General features: G+C 39.5%; 4 protein-coding genes across 7 annotated transcripts; all 4 read right to left on the bottom strand.

Moving 5' to 3' along the window:
* Positions 1-455: 455 nt before the first annotated feature.
* Positions 456-8,375, bottom strand: LOC116385269 (uncharacterized). Its single transcript, XM_031850582.1, has 17 exons — positions 7,835-8,375; positions 7,375-7,418; positions 6,909-6,973; positions 6,670-6,815; positions 6,345-6,402; positions 6,032-6,236; positions 5,785-5,874; positions 5,479-5,541; positions 4,839-5,006; positions 3,993-4,711; positions 2,962-3,468; positions 2,160-2,775; positions 1,994-2,064; positions 1,518-1,658; positions 1,233-1,393; positions 1,060-1,150; positions 456-955 (listed from the first exon to the last, which is right to left on the bottom strand). The coding sequence occupies exons 1-17, from the start codon at positions 7,856-7,858 to the stop codon at positions 873-875; spliced, it is 3,252 nt and encodes a 1,083-aa protein (XP_031706442.1). The 5' UTR covers positions 7,859-8,375; the 3' UTR covers positions 456-872.
* A 737-nt stretch (positions 8,376-9,112) lies between these two features.
* LOC116385270 (uncharacterized) lies at positions 9,113-11,524 on the bottom strand. 4 transcript variants are annotated; one of them, XM_031850585.1, is made up of 9 exons: positions 11,465-11,500; positions 11,236-11,327; positions 10,865-10,991; positions 10,573-10,717; positions 10,250-10,363; positions 9,994-10,138; positions 9,724-9,872; positions 9,485-9,624; positions 9,113-9,399 (listed from the first exon to the last, which is right to left on the bottom strand). In XM_031850585.1, the coding sequence occupies exons 3-9, from the start codon at positions 10,962-10,964 to the stop codon at positions 9,248-9,250; spliced, it is 945 nt and encodes a 314-aa protein (XP_031706445.1). In that variant the 5' UTR covers positions 10,965-10,991; positions 11,236-11,327; positions 11,465-11,500; the 3' UTR covers positions 9,113-9,247. The 4 variants fall into 4 exon arrangements, with proteins under 4 accessions (XP_031706445.1, XP_031706447.1, XP_031706444.1 ...); XM_031850587.1 differs by having other exon boundaries at positions 11,292-11,327; positions 11,465-11,487; XM_031850584.1 differs by lacking the exon at positions 11,236-11,327 and having other exon boundaries at positions 11,465-11,524.
* Positions 11,525-12,743: 1,219 nt separating this feature from the next.
* LOC116385101 (uncharacterized) lies at positions 12,744-14,832 on the bottom strand. Its single transcript, XM_031850302.1, has 7 exons — positions 14,733-14,832; positions 14,414-14,558; positions 14,201-14,314; positions 13,594-13,738; positions 13,322-13,470; positions 13,089-13,228; positions 12,744-12,895 (listed from the first exon to the last, which is right to left on the bottom strand). Exons 1-7 carry the CDS (start codon positions 14,830-14,832, stop codon positions 12,744-12,746), a joined length of 945 nt encoding a protein of 314 aa, XP_031706162.1.
* Positions 14,833-16,290: 1,458 nt separating this feature from the next.
* On the bottom strand, positions 16,291-16,797 carry nanos2 (nanos homolog 2). Its single transcript, XM_031849862.1, has one exon. The coding sequence runs from the start codon at positions 16,795-16,797 to the stop codon at positions 16,291-16,293; it is 507 nt and encodes a 168-aa protein (XP_031705722.1).
* Between the last annotated feature and the right edge of the window lie 480 nt (positions 16,798-17,277).

The raw sequence follows: 17,277 nt of genomic DNA, 5'->3' as shown, positions 1-17,277 counted from the left end.
TAAAGAAATATTCCAGCCGCTGCGTGATAAAACTCGTTGGTGGGCTGCAGTCTGTTTTGATCCAGAAACAGAAGTCTTAAAAGAGTTTCTAGAAATGTCTTCTGAATAATGCAAAGTGTGTCTAAACGATCCAGTTTCTCAAGCATGTTACCCTGGTAGCAGCTAATACAGCCACGAGTTGATAGCCTCGAGTAATCCAGATGTTTATGTTCAACCTTGTACTACAGTAGTACTTCTATTCCTCTACAGTTCAAAGAGAATTATTGTACTTTTTTACTCCACTACATGTATTTGACACCTGGAGTTATTCGTGACTTTACAGAAGAAAAGTCCCATAAACACGATCCTGTTGTAAATGGTTGTATGGTTATAAATTAAACTACCCAAATGGATATAAAAATATCCAATATCCAAGTAATAATTATAATAATAATAATACATACTTTAGTTGTTTTTTTACACTGTAGTACTACTATACTGTATATCTGGCTGTAAAAAGACATTTCAAACACAGTATCCTGGAATATAGAGATCTGACTGTAGATTTCATTGTTTTTTTATTTCGTTTTTTACAGTTGTGGTATTTGACTACAGCTGTACACTGCCCCTCAGAGGCTGGAAACAATACATGAAAAATCATAGGAAATGGCAACAAGCACAAAACCTTATTTACAAATCATTTTTAACAGAATTACATCATTACAAGCAAAGCTAAGGATCAAATACGTTCATTAAAAACTACCAAAGTTCTTCTATTTACACGTGAAATTTCAATACAGAAAGTAAGTCAATTTAAATAATGGCGCACACGTCCCCAGTCCTTTTTTCTATTTTACATATTCAGGGTGTTTGGTCATTTCTCAGAAACAGCTTCAATCTGAGCTTTCTGCTAATATCCTGGTGAAGTACAGAACAGCAGGCTGTGCCATGACGTTTTGGATGTTGTAAGCGTGTCCTGTGTGGGCAGAACAGTTACATCAGTAAAACAGAGAAGAAGCAAGTCACCATAATATAATTAAACATATTAATCCCATCCTAATATTGATACAATATTCTTACCACATGGCACCATGAAGGACTGTCCGGGATTAAAGCAGGATTCCTTGCCATCGATGCTTACGCTCACAGAGCTCGTTAATAAGTTAAAAACCTTTAAATACACAATGAAAGATTATTACAGTGATAAAACACTTATGGGAGCAGAACATAAATCCTATGAGAAATGTACTGACTGTTGTGGCGCTGTGATCCACCCACAGAGGCTTCTTCATGTAGGAGCCCAGCAGGATCTTTCCGTTACAGAAGGAGGCACAGTTCAGATCCACCAGGACGCCGAACGCTCTGCCTTGATAGAAGTACCAATCAAACTGGTCTGGAGTGACCTCAGCCCCTTCTGCAATGATAGTAAACAGTAAAGAAACATATTCAATGACAGGTCTGGACAATAATTACTTATGTTGTACATCTTTAAGTTATCGACAACAGCAGCTTTTTATAAAGACATTGTATTTTCTTACTGTCGACAGGAACAGACCAGAGACTCTTAAACCACTCTGTCAGGTTGGCTTTATCCTTCGGCTGTAAGACCAGCGGTTTGAGAGGAGGAGCACACAGATCTGATGCAGAGAGAGCAGCGGGGAAGCTGGGTGGTACCAGAACTGGAACAAAGTAAAGAGAAAAGTAGAAGTTAATCAATAAAAAAAAGGGATGGCAAACAATGAAACCACCAGATGGAGCTGTTTAACTGCAGACATGAGCTACATATCTCCTACCACAGAGGGTGAGAGGGCTCTGTGTAAATAGTGCAGTCTGGCTGCCCACATTTTCAGAACAACTTTTAAATGTGACATTTTCATTTTATTTATTCAAGACTGAGCATCTCTCTCTGTGTCGACAATGAACATTATATTCAGGGTTCTGCTGTTCCCACTGCTGAGTTACAACCCTGTTTTTGAGTTGGGTTAGGTGACGTTAGGTAATGTTACAAACATACTCAAGTTCTCATCCTCCTCGTACTCTTTCAGCTCAATTATAGAGGACGGCCCACTTCTGAGGATCTTTAACCTGCCAAAGAAAATACATAAATAAAACATTATGAGACAACAGTGACAGACAATAACAAGGAGTTGTTTAGAGGATCTGAATAAACTTTTTCTTACCTGTTCTCTGACTGACAGGTGCTGTCCTGCGGCATCTCATTGTTGGGTGGGCTGTTCTGTGGGCTCCCGGGTTCCACCCTGAGAATATCTCCATCAGTGTTTCCACTGAATATCGTACAGACGGTAGCGGTGACTTCCTCAGCAGGACGAGCAGCGACTTTACGTCTGTGTTTCTGGCCTCTTTCTCTCCTGTTGACCGGGGTCTCTGAGACTGAAGTGAATATGTCCTTAAATGTGGCCAGAGAGTGTTTCACGGTCTTTGGAGCCGACGTTGGCTTCACTTCCAGAAGAGACACGGGAGCTCTCCTTCGTGGTTTTGATGAGACCGCCATGTTGCCGTTTGTGGGAGTCCCAAGTCGAGGAATTCTGCTCCGCTTAGACACTTCTTTTCTTTCCGTACGAGGTCTGGGCCCCGGCTGCTGCGAGGAGATGCTCTCCACGTCCTCACACAAGTCATCAACCTTCCACCAGTTGCCGGGCGCTTTCCTCCTCCTCCGTTTCTCTGATTCTGCCGCCCTGAGCTGCCCGCTCCACCCTCTGGGAGAGCCGGGCACTGGTGTGATGGACAGTGTTTCATTGGAGACACGGTGGTATACTCTTTCAAATACTCGATCCCCTGAAAAACATCACATCTTAGTAAGTTACAGCGTTTACTGGTTCGTCTTTTTATTAACAAAACTGAAAACAGATTTAAAGTACATTGATGATAATACTTTTACTTAAGTAGCATTAAACAGCAGTTTTACTAGTAGTGGAGTATTTTATTGGAGGATCTGAGTACTTCCTTCCCCGTTGACCTTACCTGAGTTAAGGCTGTGGTCTTTGCGTGAGAGGACCAGACGGCTAGACTGTCCATCCAGGTCCTGGTCCTGGTCCTCCTGCTGTTGCTGCTGCTGTTCTTCATACTGCTCGGCCTCAATCGCTTGAAATACTTCATCAGGTCGACTGTCTTTTGTTGTATTTTTGTTCCGTTTAGTTTTCTTTCCTTTAGCTTTATTTGTGTTCTGAGTGGACGGCGGTGCCGGCTGCATCTGCTTTCTTTTCTTTAACACTCGGTCCTTCTTGGTCTCTACAGGTGACGGTGCTGCTGCGCTGGGCTCTTGGTTGTGCTGCTTGGACTTCTTGAGAGTGGGCTGGTCGTCCGTGACCTTGGTTTCCTCTATAATCTGTTGGCCAGACCACCACTGTCCAGGCGGCCTCTTTTTCCTTTTCCCAAGAATCTGATGGTCTTCAGATGAACTCCCGTCAGACACAGCTGGTGTTTTGTTGCGTTTGTCCGTTTCTGCTTCAGAATTCAGGATTTCTTTGTCTGTGGGGGGAAACATATATATATAAAATACTGTGCAGATGTTCAATGACATACTTGAAATGATTTTTACATTTCTCATTGCATCTCCAATAATTTCAATTTGAATTAATTTGTAAATATTTCTCTACTGTTTATTATTGTATTATATTATATTCTATATGTAAAATGTTTTTTATTGTTGTTGTGTAACTCAAACTAGCACCTTTTAGATAAAAAGAAAAATCCCCCAAAAAAGTAAAGCCAACCCATGAAAAACTGCTGGTAATTAATCAAAGAGAATTTTGGTGATAATTTAGATTTTGGATTTGTGTCACAGCTGTTAAGAGTTAAAATTTAAAAACCAAATATTCAGAATATACAAATTCAGTTACTCACCAAAATATAAGTAAATATTGATCTCTGTCAACATTTGGGGGCTATAAGAGCAACATAAACCTCTAGGAACATTTACATTAACCGATGATACCGAGCAGAAAGATTAAATGTCAACATAAAGAAAGATTTCAACAGTCGGGGCTTCTTACCTGGAAGAGAACCGAGGTCTTCAGCGTCTGCATGCTCCTCGCTGCTCCGGCTTCGTTCCCTCTCCGCCTCGTCGCTCATCGCCTGCTTTGCGGCATCAGATCCTTGCATCCCTTTTCTGCCCCCCTTCAACGACTTCGCCCTGCTCGTCTTTGCCTTTTCATTCCCATCTTTTAAAGACTTCGGCCTCTTCGTGTCAGAAGACTTCGGAGCTTTCTTTTCTGTGGCGTGAGCGGGTTTTTCTTCATGCGTTTCCCCGCTGGCTCCGTCTTTCGGTGGCTCTTCTTCCTTGTCACTGTCTAAAGATGTTACCTTCCTTCGTCGTCGTTGGTTTTTTTTGTTTGGTTTCTCTTCTACCATTAAGTCGCCTGCAGGAAGATCCTCAGGACTGGACAATTCCTCCTCATCACTTCCAGGCTCAGCCACCTTATTCTTCTTCTCTCCCCCTTTCGTCTTCCTTGTTTTCTGATTGACAGTCTGACTTCCCAGTTTGTCCTTTGCCTGTTCAGATTCCTGCTGTTTTTGTGCAGTCTCCTTGTCTGTTGAGCTGTCTTTGTCAGTGCTGGAGGTTCTGCCCTGTCTTGGTTTTTTACTGGTGGCAGTTTTACTTGGGATAGAAAACCAAAGAGGTCTGTCATCCTCCAGAATGAGGAAATCCTCCTCTGGCTCAGGAGGTTCAGGAGGAGCGGCTACTTTCTCCGGTGTCAGAGACTTCCTGGAACTAATGGAAGTATAATTAAGAATCAGTTTTTACGTTGACGCACAAGAGACATTACTTTGTAAATATATTTTGGTGGTTTTCATTTTTTCAATAGGAAAGCACCGTAGCGACTCCTATCTCTACTCACCATGCGGGTTTGGGCTGTCCGGCACCTCTAAGCTTCTGGAGAAAGGAAGTGATGTCCTTTGCCACACCGGTCGACTCCCCCGATGGCTGGCTGTGGACATTTTCTGATTTCTTCTTAGGAGCTGTGAGTTCAGGCTCCTGTCTCACTGCTGACTCTGCGTTTTCTTGCCTGGAAAAAAAAAAAAGAAAAATGACTGAATTGAGTTTTTCTGTTAAATAAAATTTGCTGTGCTGCTGCAGTAAAAAATTGTCACAGTTTTTGCTGTTATACATTTTTATTATCTACTTGGGCTGCACCTGCATATATGTATATCTGACACTTTTTTATGACTTGATTAATCACTTTTTGTTGTCATTTCAATTTATAGCTATTAATATTAATGTTATTTCTAGTTTAGTTATGTTATACTATACATCATATGTAGTGTATTGTACAAATTGTAAATATTGTGCCACAGTTAATATCTTTGTAGCAACTCTTTGAAACTTGAATAACAATCAGCACATTGTACACAAATGATACCAATTAATAAATGCTGATATCCATATTGGCTTCAAACATCCACTATTGTTCGGTCATTAGATCCGAGTGAAAGCCCAAACATGACTATAACTACACACATAACCATATCTCTTCTTACCATGGTGTTTGTATTTTGACCTCCAACTCAGGTGTTTGGGGTTTCTTGGGTGTTTTTTCTTTGCTGTAGGAAAAAAAATTATATTCACATCACATGCACATAAGTGCAAAATCCCGAAAGCCAAACATCCAAATAATGCACGCAGATACCAGACAATTAAAGACCCATCATCATCACAACACAAAATGGACCCTTTATAATGCAATGGTCACGTGTGAATTGTATACTGCAATCCATCAAGTACTGATGGAGCGTTTGAGTGCTTGCAGCAAACTGATCATCATGAGACTTAAAAAAGGCCCTTACCAGGATGCCTCCACCTTCTTTTGGTGACTGGACATCTTGGGTTTGCTGAAAACGACCTTGCTTGGAGGAGACTCCCACTCAGAGTCATTTCTAGAGGAAAAGACAATTGATGAAAGAAATGTTCTGTAAATTAACGAGTGAAAACACACTGGATCTGGGTGTTCGTAAATATTAATGTTGACACTAGAATCCTACACTCCGTACAAACAACTTATTTTCTACATGAAATGCATGGATAATCGCTTACTCCTCTGTGCCGTGCCCATTGTGCTGTGGATCCTGGATGAGCAGAGGCTCCGTCTTTGCCTCTTCTTTTCCTTCATCTTCACAGGCGAAGAGAATTGGGGAAACAACTTGGTCTTTCTTATTGTCCAGCTCTTCAACAACCACATTCACTTCAATAGGGCTGGACATCTTCACTGGCATATGTGCTTTGAATGGGATGTCCAAATCTGCAACAGAAAAAGTATCATCCTTTAACAAGAAGAACATTTCTACAAAAGTCTAAACATTTAATACGTGTGATTTTGGAAAACCAAATCTGGGTTTAAATCTCTTACCAATGTCTAGTTTAGGACTGGGTGACAATGCAGGATGCAGTGCGTCTACTTTAGAATTCTAAAGAATTACAAAACAAACATTTAAACACTCCGCACACCTAAGGGCATCAAATCTTGTCTAATTCAAGAAAGGTATACAAAGCCCATGAACAGATATACAAGAGCGGCTGAGTCTATAAACAGGCACATAATCAGAAAGTGGAAGAGCTCTGTTTTACTAACGAAGCTGCAGCATTGCGGGGGGAAAAAAGTGGTTTAATTACTGGCTCATCAGCCTTTTCCTGTGTGACGACATAACAGCAGCTGCTTGCTGACTGTTCATTACCATTTGGCCTCTTGGAAGTTGTTCTGTTAGAAGTCCTTCCTGTGTGACTGGTGAAGCCTCTCTCTCACACTGGTTTGACTCAATGTCAAAGGTCTGGAGCAGAGCAGATGGGGTTAACGTGTCATCAGTAACATGTGAGGGTGGATCTGAAAATAACAGATAGGTATAGGTTGACATAAATGAAAATGCAAAAAAAACTGCAAAATATTCAAAATTAAACAAATACACATTCAACTCACCCAAGTCATCAAACATCTTATCAATGTCTCCCAATGTCAATGTTCCTGTCCATTGTTTCAATGGACTGAAAACAAAAAGGTTAAATTAATATGATAGCTGAAAGAGCAACATTTTCATACAACTGCTAAATCACTCAATACTATTCAATCGACAATGCACCAAAAAAGGCAGATGTAAGAGAAAGACACACGACATATACGAACATATACATTATTTGCGATAAATGGTGATTTGTGAGATTACACCCAGGAAAAGTAATGAATGTTTAAATACACTTGATATATAAATATATATATATATGAAACTATAATCTCCTATTTATAATTATTCCATTAAAGATGCATAGCATAAAATACAACCAATGCATAAAGTCTCAGCTCTCTTGTTTCAGGCTTATAAAAAAATAAAAAAGCTCACTCACAGAATAATATAAACACAGAGCTCATAAATACTTTTCAAACGTACCTTTCCTTGTTTGTGAGATAGCAGAGTTTCCTCTTTGGTCTCCTCTGTGAACAGAAAAGATATAGAGAAGGTTACCAGCAACTATTGTAATAAATTTACTTTGTAAATTATAAGGAAAAAGATTATGTTACCAGCTAACAACATACCTTAATATCACCTAATATCAACAGCCATTGTGCTTATAACTACGCTACATAGAGCGGACACAATATTAGAAAACACACTCATTAACCATTAACTATAAGATTCATGAAGTTCAGAATTACGTTAACTAACGTAACTTAACTTATAAGTCATGGCTGTTGCATTGACTTTAACCAACATTAGCTAACGGTTACCATAACGTTGTTTGTACCGAGTGTAACGTTACAGTTCCTCCCTTAGTTGTCATTAAAGTTACATGTTTGTTCAGCCTTCCTTCCTCAACAGAATATAGAAACACAAAAAGACCTGGACTTACCAAGGTAGGGTACTTTGTCTCCATTTAGGTTAAGTAACGCTAGCTAAGTCTATCTTTTAATGACTGTTTGCGACAGCAAAACCTAAGTTATGCTAACGGTTAGCTTAGCTTAGCTTAGCTAGCTATCATTATGTTTTCAATAACTGCTTCAACTCGATTAGCGTTAAGGTTAGGTCCCTGGGTGTTTGTTTGAATCCACTCTCTAAAAATCAAGCTACGACTGAAAAGATATCATCATGCAAACGCTGGAGAGCCCGCTATGTCGCCCATTTGATAACCAACGTTAGTGTTAGCAAAACAATGGCGCTGTTGACAATTTGTAATTATCCCGCGCACTCTGAAAATGTGTGAATAATGCCCTGAGTCAGGCCTCTCAGGCAGCACTTTGCGATATATGTCACTGTTAAATGCCAATCTGCTGTCTGTGCTTTTGAGCTATAAAAGGAACTTGAGTATCGTAAAAGTATAAAATAAGGTGAACTATCTGTCAGTGAATAGAGTTTGTTGCTGGTGGATTATACTTGCTGCCTTAAAACCATGCCCAGGGATGAAAACAAACGTATCACAGGATGTCCTTCTTCTTCCACATTATATTTTCCGGCAGACTGAACCTACAGCTGGTGCTTTACGTTGCTGCCCCCTACAGGTTGGTCATTGTTAAATCTAGTCAAAGATTGATTTCATGTCATGTCAACGGCTAATCCCTTGAGGAGATGTCCAACAATGATATGACAAAATGTATGACTCTGTAATTTATATTTTGAAAAATGATTTAACCCTAAAGATAATAGAGGATAACAGTAACTTCTAATTATATTTGATAATGTCTGTGATGTTCAGCTATTGTGATATTCTTATTCATCTTCCACATTATGATAAAAGAGCTCACACTGCTGAATTGAAGAAGTAGCATGGTACTTGTCTTATTGATGCTAACAATGATGATGATAAGTAAAAACATATATGTCGGGTGCAAGAGTGCGCTCTGTTTACTGTAACAGTTGTTATACTGCAGTTTCAGACAGTAAAAGTGTTCCGAACAAAACCAGATGTGTCTTGGTCGTCCTTAGAAGCTCCACTTCACAACAACACCACCATGCAGCCTATAATAGTTATAATAATAATAATAATATATATATATATATATATATATATATATATATTTATATATAATAATAATAGTTTCCTTATCCAAGCCTAATGAGTTAGCAATCAATATGTTAGAAAAGAGCCATAAAAGGTTCAAAGATCAGTCAGCCAAAGTCGAAAAGTGTATTTTATATTATACTGTATGCAATCAGAATTTTACATTTATCAACATTTTTTAAATACAACATTTGTTCTCATAATTATCAACAATGCAATTCCAAACTTTGGCACAACTCTTATCTACCTGACATAAACTGACAATGTTTAGCGAAATATCTTTTTCTGTTTTTCAGCAATCTCCGTTGGTTCCATGGCTCCGGGTCTGACATCTATATAGAGCGGCTGTCTGATGTGTCTCCAAACCACCAAAACAATCCGAATGACAAACAGCACAGATGCTACAGCCAGCAGCACAACTAAGAGAAGACAATCCAGTTAGTACAACTTTTCAACAGATGTTTGTCACATACTATTAAGATGGAGTTCTCTCCAGTGTCTTACCAATGAAGATGCCATTACGGCTGGGCGATTTAGCATCATAGTTCTTGTCCAGGTTTCCGCACAGCGCCCAGATCACAACCGGGTAGATGATGAGGATGTACCGCACGTGTTTGTCAAGGACGAAGTTTTCCAAAACAAACCTGTGAAACACGCAGCACAAACACGCTTGCTTCAGAATCTCACTGATGATTTTGCACAGTGCTTCTCTCAGAAGTATTTTCCAAGCAAAGAGCAATCACCACACGAGCAGCACGACAGCCAAAACAGAGTACGAGATGGTTGCAGCATCCGCTGGGGACATCTTTACATCATAAGTCAGTACAATGCTCAGGTTGATTAGTGTAGCAATGGTTGTCCATGTTGTGTATATCATCACACCATTCTGCACCTGCAAATGAAGTATTATAGAGTTTTTTTTAGTTACGCTTAACTGTGCTCACACATCATACACTTAAACCACAATATTTTAACTACATGAGATCCAAATGCTGCATATTTGTCATACTAACCAGCACACGGAGGAGCCACAGGTCTGCCTTGTGGTATTTCTTCAGCCAGGCTCCATAAAGATGAAGTCCATGGCAGGTGAAGCATATCATGGAGTAGTTTGTGCAGATGACCAGGAAGAGAAAAACCAGTGCAGCGATCATCACTCTTAAGTGAGACAGCAGAAAAACACATTTAATTATGAAATGAAATAACACAGTTTAAATTAGGTTGCTAAATTTACAAACAATAATCAAAGGAGCCTTTAGAGACTCTTACCCTTGGTCCCAAACAATCAGCCAGGCAATATTGAAACACAGATTGAGGCACCAGCTAACGAAGAATCCATAAGGCAACACTGCGGGGCTGCAGTAAACATAGCCATAACCATTCCTACAAGGAAAAACAACCACAGTTGATGTTTCAGTCTGTAAGTTGGCGAAAATGTCCACAGAACAGTGGTTGTCAATTTTGGCAACTATTCTTTCCTGATACTTCCAAAATGTGTCACATATCTGGTATCCTAATAAACAAAGAGATATACAAAGATATGTGAAGATTTGCACATCCTAAACAAGAGAATTTAAAAAGTTGGCCCGAACTTTCTGCAAAGTCCTGCGACGATGTAGATAATCATGGCTGTCAGCCAGATGTAGATAACACTCCAGATGTTAAAAGTCCAACCTGAAGGTGTGATCTGGGTGTTAAACACTGCAGACACATTGGCTGTGGTGGTATCATAAGGACCTTTAGGGAGGAAAAGCAAATAACGAGTGAGAAAGGAGAGGAGTGTAACATGTTAAACTGATATTTGTGATTTCTCTAAAACCTTTACAAGGACCATTCACAATCTGAAAGTTAAATTAAAACAATGTTAATAAAGCTTTGACTTACCAATTCCAACTACAGACAGCCCATTGAACACCAAACTTATTGCATAGCCGACAACAGACACCACTATTGCGGCAAGACGTCCAGGGTTATGTTTTCCCATTGTGGTCTACTGTGATAACTGAAAATGCTTCAAAAATAGAAACAAATGAAGAATGAAAGAATACCAATGGATGTATAGAGAGGGTTTCATTTACAGATTAAATCGTTGGTACATTTAGTACATTGAATTAGGATTCTATTTACTCTAGGAAATAGTGTTTGCTCAAAGAAATCTATCTTTGAAGAAGATCTGTAATCCCTTCTGAGTTCATCCATGATAACCTGCATTTGAACCTGACCTCTGATCTTGACAAGTGATACAAATCACTCACCTTATTCAGAGGTCATTCAAACAATTACATCAAGTTTTATCGTTTTCATAAATCACCAGTTTTTGAAGGTTGCCACCATAAAAAAAACGAGTCTGTCAAGAAAACAGTTTTTGAAAAAAATCAAATTTCAAGGAGTGTAATAGACTGAAAATCAAGTAATAAAACGTTGGCAGCAAAACAAAAAGAGTGCCCACGTGATAAAGACTCAATAACGTCAAACAAAACATACCTTTCTTTGGCCCTCGCGTCAAGAACCAGAGTAAGTGTGCAGAGTGTGAAGAGAGTAACAGGGACTGCCTCTTTTATAGAATAGCTTGTTGTGTAAGTAAGAGGTTTACAACCATCACGTGCATCTCTTATCTTATATACATTTCTGTCACAGGGATATGAAAGTCTAAAGATCAAGCTTTGTTTTTAGATGAGATTGAATATATCTGGCAGAGCTTGAAATTAGACAAAGAGCAGTAGTAGAATAAGCATCATAAACTTAACGAGTCAGTATATACTGATAACGACCCCTGGAATCCAGCCAGAAGGCTAATTGTTGGGTGTTCTTGTTCTGTTGTTTTGTCACAGAAAACCAGCAGTTTGCACACTTTATATGCAGTGGCATTTGAGCTTGGCTTTGTGTTTTTAGCATTTATATTTTTGTTCTTTTCAATCATATTTCCATATTAATAAACTTACTTCCTATATGTTCTGATTCACATGTTTTCAGTCTGATCTACTTCAACAGAAAACCATTCAGTATATAGCTACACTTATATGAGAACATGCTCGTGTTTTAGAGGAGTTCAATGAAGACTTTGATTATTTAGTCTGGCAAGTAAAATTGAATGAGGAGACAAATGTAATGATTCAAATGAGCAAAACAGAGAGGAAGAAGTAGGATGTGTAGAACGTAAAAACTTTACTTCTTAGCCAGGCATGTACAGTACAATTACAGAAAGATAAAACAGTTACACATGCAGCGGTTATAAACTATCATGAATGATCCTTTCTTACTTAGGTTTTCTTCATGTTGGCCTTGGCCTTGTTCATCTTAAGTGACCGACCAGGGACATCATTGCACAATCGATTTAAACAGTTGCAGTATTTGTTATCTATTATATTACGCAAATTATTCCACAAAAGCATAAAATTTAAGGAAAGTAACATTTATTTTTAAAAGTATACAAAATAAAAGTCTAAGCGCATTTACAAAAACTCATTTGTATGAAAAATACAGCTGAAATGAATTTAGCATGTCATTACAACTCAGAGTGCAGTTTGAGAAAACAATGTATTTAAAGCTGAGCACAACTTAAATTGGACCTCAGCATCATTAAATTTTCTTATTTTAGTAAAGCTTATTTTAAGAAGCTACCACACGTGGAAGCAGTGTCTCACAGGCAAAACACTCATACATTTCATAATATAAAAATAATTTAGAAATATGTACATCTCATTCAGAACCACTACTGCGTGGATACAGAAAGGTTTATCATAAAAGTGTCCATTACTCATTCTTACATAAATATCTTGTTCTGCCTCTCAGCGATCTCCATCGGAGACATGCTGTCTGTGCTGAGATCTTTGTAAAATGGCTTTTTGATGTGCCTCCAGGTGACCAACACTGCCCGTGCAGCACACATGGTACAGGCTGCGGCCAAGAGTACAGCTGTAGTGGAAAGAAAATATCAGAGGGAAGCATTAGTGTGCATACTGTCTGTCCCCTGCAGTCGGGTTTGATTCCTTTATGTATGTTAAAAAAAAAAATCAATCACAGGTTATGCAATGTTGAATGTTTAAATACATAAAACATACAGGGGATGTAATTGAGATTGATTAAGATGTTTGTAAAAGTTACTCACTAGTGAAGATGTTATTGCGACTAGGATTTGCAGCATCGTTGTTTTTCGTGAACACCCCCGTCACCGCCCAGATCACAAAGGGGTAAAAGGTCACAATGTACCGCACGTGTTGGTCGAGGACAAAGTTTTCTAGGTAAAACCTGCGAGAAATACAACACATTTGCTCCAGACATGCAGTTGTTTTTTTTATGAACTTGTGAAAAATAATGCTAAGTTTTCTACTTTGCACGTACCACACAACCAGCACTACAGTCAAAACCGAGAGTGAGACGGTGGCGGCGTCCGTCGGGGACATGTTTGCATCATAAGTCAGCACGATGGCCAGGTTGACGAGGGTTGCAATGGTTGTCCATGTCGCATATATGGCAATACCATTCTGAACCTGTAGTAGAGACAACAGAAAAAGACTTAGCTGCAGAGACACGTGCAGAGTTGACACAGAAGATGCTGCCGCAGGTAAACAGGTAAACATAAGCTTGCAATTGAGCCGCCATGCAGTACTGACCAACACACGCTGAAGCCACAGGTCTACTTTGTGGTACTTGCTGAGCCAGGCTCCATAGTTGTGGAGACCATAGCAGGAGAAGAATATCATGGTGTAGTTAGTCAAGGAAATCATGATGAGGAAAGCCAGCGCAGCAGCCATCGACCTTTAGGGATTAAAAAAAATACAATCGATTTATTTTATCGCAGTGATTATGTCTGCACACATCACAAATTTGTCTCTTAGGGCCTCATAATCTTTAGGGCATAAAAAATAAAAAACTGGGATGTTTATGTTTTGTTTTATTTAAGAAGGGACAATGGGGAGTTCCTCGTGTTAACGTGCCAGATTTAGCCACACAGGCTAATGCTTGATGGCAGCTTGATGACAAACATACAAAGGCATGCATGAGCACAGACCCAAGCCCATTAGCACAGACAAAAGCTCATAAGCACATCGGCACTTTAAAACTGATATTTCCACTTCTCCAGATTATGACACCATAAGGCTCGAACATGCCTTTGAGCCTGAACAGCAATTAACATTTTTCAGTAAAGAATGTGCTGCAAATTATTTTTATTTCTCACGACTATGAATTGAATTAAATAAAGAAAAGGTCCCATCTTACTTTCTGTCCCACAGGAACAACCATGCAGTATTGAGGGCAAGATTCAAGCACCAGACCACAAAAAATCCATGTGGCAAGACAGCCGGGCTGCAGTAGACGTAACCGTATGCATTCCTAAAGAAAGACAAAGTACAGAGTGGTAAATGTTTACGTCACACCACATAGGACACAAAGATAACCGGGGGGAAGAAATACATTTAGGCTAATTCTTACTTTCTAAAGATGCCGGAGAGGACGTACACCAACACTAAAGCCAGAAAGATGTAAATGATGGACCAGATGGCAAAGGTCCATCCTGCTGGTGTGATCTCGGTTACAAACTCATTTGAAATGTTAGCGGTGCTCGACAAAAATGGATCTGTGGGACACAAATTAAAAAAGATACATTATATAATAGATACAAGGCTATTATAAAAGTTATTTTGATACGATTGAAATGTCAAAGGATGCATCATTACTTCTTCAGTTTTATATTAAATGACTAAATATCAAATCATAAAACAATGCATATAAGTAGAGCATTAAAACTTACATGTTCCTGCCGCTGCCAGAGCACTAAACACCATAGTGATGATGAAGAAGATCAATGCCAGCACTATGGCAATCAGCCGGCTAATGTTGTGTTTTGACATCGTGGGAAAGTGATCTAAAAACACCAGTATCATGAATTAAAACACAGCATAAAGTAAAAGACAACAAGTTTGTTCAGCAGCTTTGAACAATGTGTTGATAATTCATTCTTAAAAGCAGCTGAATGAAGAAGCTCTTGACTTACCGTCTAATGTGCTTTCTCGGGGGGAACAAGGTGGAACACAAAGACTGCTGTCAAGGAGTGGCTTTTGTTAGCGTGAAAGGGAGCAGGTTGTACAACAGCCAGGGTTTTATAATCTGTGTGCACGTGTACCTGTTTGACACTTATGTAGTCAGTGTTAGCAGACTTTCTCCTTGTGTCCTTTGTTTTCAAATGATGAATCAAAGAGATGATAAAAAAAAATCGGGCCTATGATATGATTCTCTGTTTCATAACTGAACTTTGTGCCAAGAGTCATGTTTGGTAACAGGTCTATTTCACCCAGGTGCTCTTTTATGAAGAGGCTGTATCATGGAAGGGTGGCATTTGACCCAAGTGACCTCTGATAATAAAATACTTTTTGTATATTTTCAATAGGGGACAGTATTAATTATCTTCAAGTATGTATTTAAGTGACATTATGAAGTACTTGTACTTTACCTGAGTATTTCTCAGAGGGAAATAATGTATTTCTACTTGTTTACAAACAAAAACCCACAACGACCTCATTCAGTAGAATATTCTACATTGTTATTGTTAAACTAAACCAACAGTAAATATAAAAGGTAAAATAACCTATACTCTTTACTCAGCCACAACATTTAAATTCATCTTAAAGTACCAGATATAATAATCAAAGAATATAAGATCTATGATTTAACTCTCTCTCCAAGGGGTCATCGTTCACCTGTTTAGTAACAGCGATTTATCGCCTCGTCAAAGCAGCAGGTGGGACCAGAGTTTATTCTTTTATGATTATGAATGAGTGAGTTATGAAATGATGACTTGATTTTGCTATTAGAAAAGTTATCTAACTAAATTACATCTTACCTGAATTACTTAAATTGACTTCACTAATTTAATTTTGTCTATTAGTATTTGCACATTTAGATTTGAAAATATATAGTTTCTCTCTCATCCATATATTTCAACAACCTGTCAAGCTGAAGAACCAGTTTCCTGTGTTGACCCTTCAAAGCAAACAAGAGAGCACTACTGACTTTTCCCATTTTTATTCTTGATAATGTACACAACATGTCGGTTATTGTCACGAGTTTTTCACTGTTTGATAACATTTTAACATTGGAAACGTTTGGTGTTGACTAACTAGGCTCCCCACAGCAGAGCAGACTGTCTGCAGCAGAATGATGCATATCAATGCAAAAACAAACACAACGTCAAACATGAAACATTTCACTTCAAACTACTTTGGGAACCCACAACAGTCTATACACACATGAACGCATGGCCAAAACATGTTTTGGTAATTATTTACAGTCTTTTCAGTTCCATCAGTGCCCTAGAACCTGGACCCCGGCAGCGTCCTTGGAGCCTCTTCCCGCCGTGCCTGCAGACAGTACCGGCGTGTGTGAGCGTGGTCCCCGGTGGCTTCACAGATGGGGCAAGTGTAGTTCCAGAGGATGGGGCAGATGACTTTCCCGTCGTCCGATTTCAGCCTGTGAGACCGGTACACCCTCGCAGACTCCCCGTTCTGCTTGCAGAAGCGACAGTAGCCCGAGGAAGTCCCGTTGCAGCTGGTGTCCGAGAGACCGGAGAGGCTGCTGACCGAACTAGTCTCTATTGAGTTTCTGCAGCTCTCCTGCCGAGAGGTTTGGATGTGGCTCCAAGCTGCCGGTTCTTCAGCTTCTTTCTTTGGGTCCTCGGGGTCTCCGTGGCCCCCCTTGCGATTGTCGCACAGCCTCTCCAGCAGTCTGCCCAGGTTCATGTAGTCATGCCACATGTCGAAGCAGTCCCCAGCAGAGAGGAGCGAGCTCTGGACCACGACCTGTCTTTGCATTGTTGTCATTTTTTGAAGAAAAAAAAAATATTTGCAGTTGTTTGTGCGTCTGTTGGAGAGTCTCCTATTTGTAGACATGAGGGGCTTTAAAGTGCAACAATGTTTGGATTCAATATTCTGTAGACAGATTGATGACAGGTGTCTGGAGGAGAAGAAGAAAAACAACTGTTGTGCAGTTTCGAGGGTTTTCTTTCATCTCAGAAACCTGTACACTTAGGTTGTATGCTTGTCATGACGCTTTATTACGACCCAGATAGAAAGTTATCAGAAAAAATAACCTAAGCAGATTTAATTGTTTTATTTAAACAGACAGACAAACACTAACACGAACACACAGAGGAGTGACAACAACAAAATATTGCATTGCATTGAGATTTCAGTATGAATGTATACATATGGTTCATATCAGGTCTCAAGTCTCTTAAATTATGACATAGGTGACATCGTGGTTTTATGATGGGGGGGGGGGGGGGGGGGGGGGGGGGGGGG

Source organism: Anarrhichthys ocellatus, unplaced genomic scaffold (genome assembly GCF_004355925.1).
Source record: "Anarrhichthys ocellatus isolate YVR2014 unplaced genomic scaffold, GSC_Weel_1.0 scaffold10, whole genome shotgun sequence".
Taxonomy (NCBI): domain Eukaryota; kingdom Metazoa; phylum Chordata; class Actinopteri; order Perciformes; family Anarhichadidae; genus Anarrhichthys; species Anarrhichthys ocellatus.
The sequence above is the reverse complement of the archived record's forward strand: the minus strand, read 5'-3'. Positions and strand labels throughout refer to the sequence as shown.

Bases quoted from the DNA above. Each gene is read 5' to 3' on its own strand.
- LOC116385269 (XM_031850582.1), bottom strand. From the start codon at position 7,858: ATGGAGACAAAGTACCCTACCTTG. The intron at 7,419-7,834 runs GTAAGTCCAGGT...TTCTGTTCACAG, and splicing joins AGACAAAGTACCCTACCTTG to AGGAGACCAAAGAGGAAACT. The intron at 6,974-7,374 runs GTACGTTTGAAA...TTTTGTTTTCAG, and splicing joins TATCTCACAAACAAGGAAAG to TCCATTGAAACAATGGACAG.
- LOC116385101 (XM_031850302.1), bottom strand. From the start codon at position 14,832: ATGTCAAAACACAACATTAGCCGGCTGATTGCCATAGTGCTGGCATTG. The intron at 14,559-14,732 runs GTAAGTTTTAAT...TGTGTCCCACAG, and splicing joins TCTGGCAGCGGCAGGAACAT to ATCCATTTTTGTCGAGCACC. The intron at 13,471-13,593 runs GTCAGTACTGCA...TCTCTACTACAG, and splicing joins TGTGGCTTCAGCGTGTGTTG to GTTCAGAATGGTATTGCCAT.
- nanos2 (XM_031849862.1), bottom strand. From the start codon at position 16,797: ATGACAACAATGCAAAGACAGGTCGTGGTCCAGAGCTCGCTCCTCTCT.
- LOC116385270 (XM_031850584.1), bottom strand. From the start codon at position 10,964: ATGGGAAAACATAACCCTGGACGTCTTGCCGCAATAGTGGTGTCTGTT. The intron at 9,873-9,993 runs GTTAGTATGACA...CTTCATTTGCAG, and splicing joins TGTGGCTCCTCCGTGTGCTG to GTGCAGAATGGTGTGATGAT. The intron at 9,625-9,723 runs GTGATTGCTCTT...CGTGTTTCACAG, and splicing joins GCTGTCGTGCTGCTCGTGTG to GTTTGTTTTGGAAAACTTCG.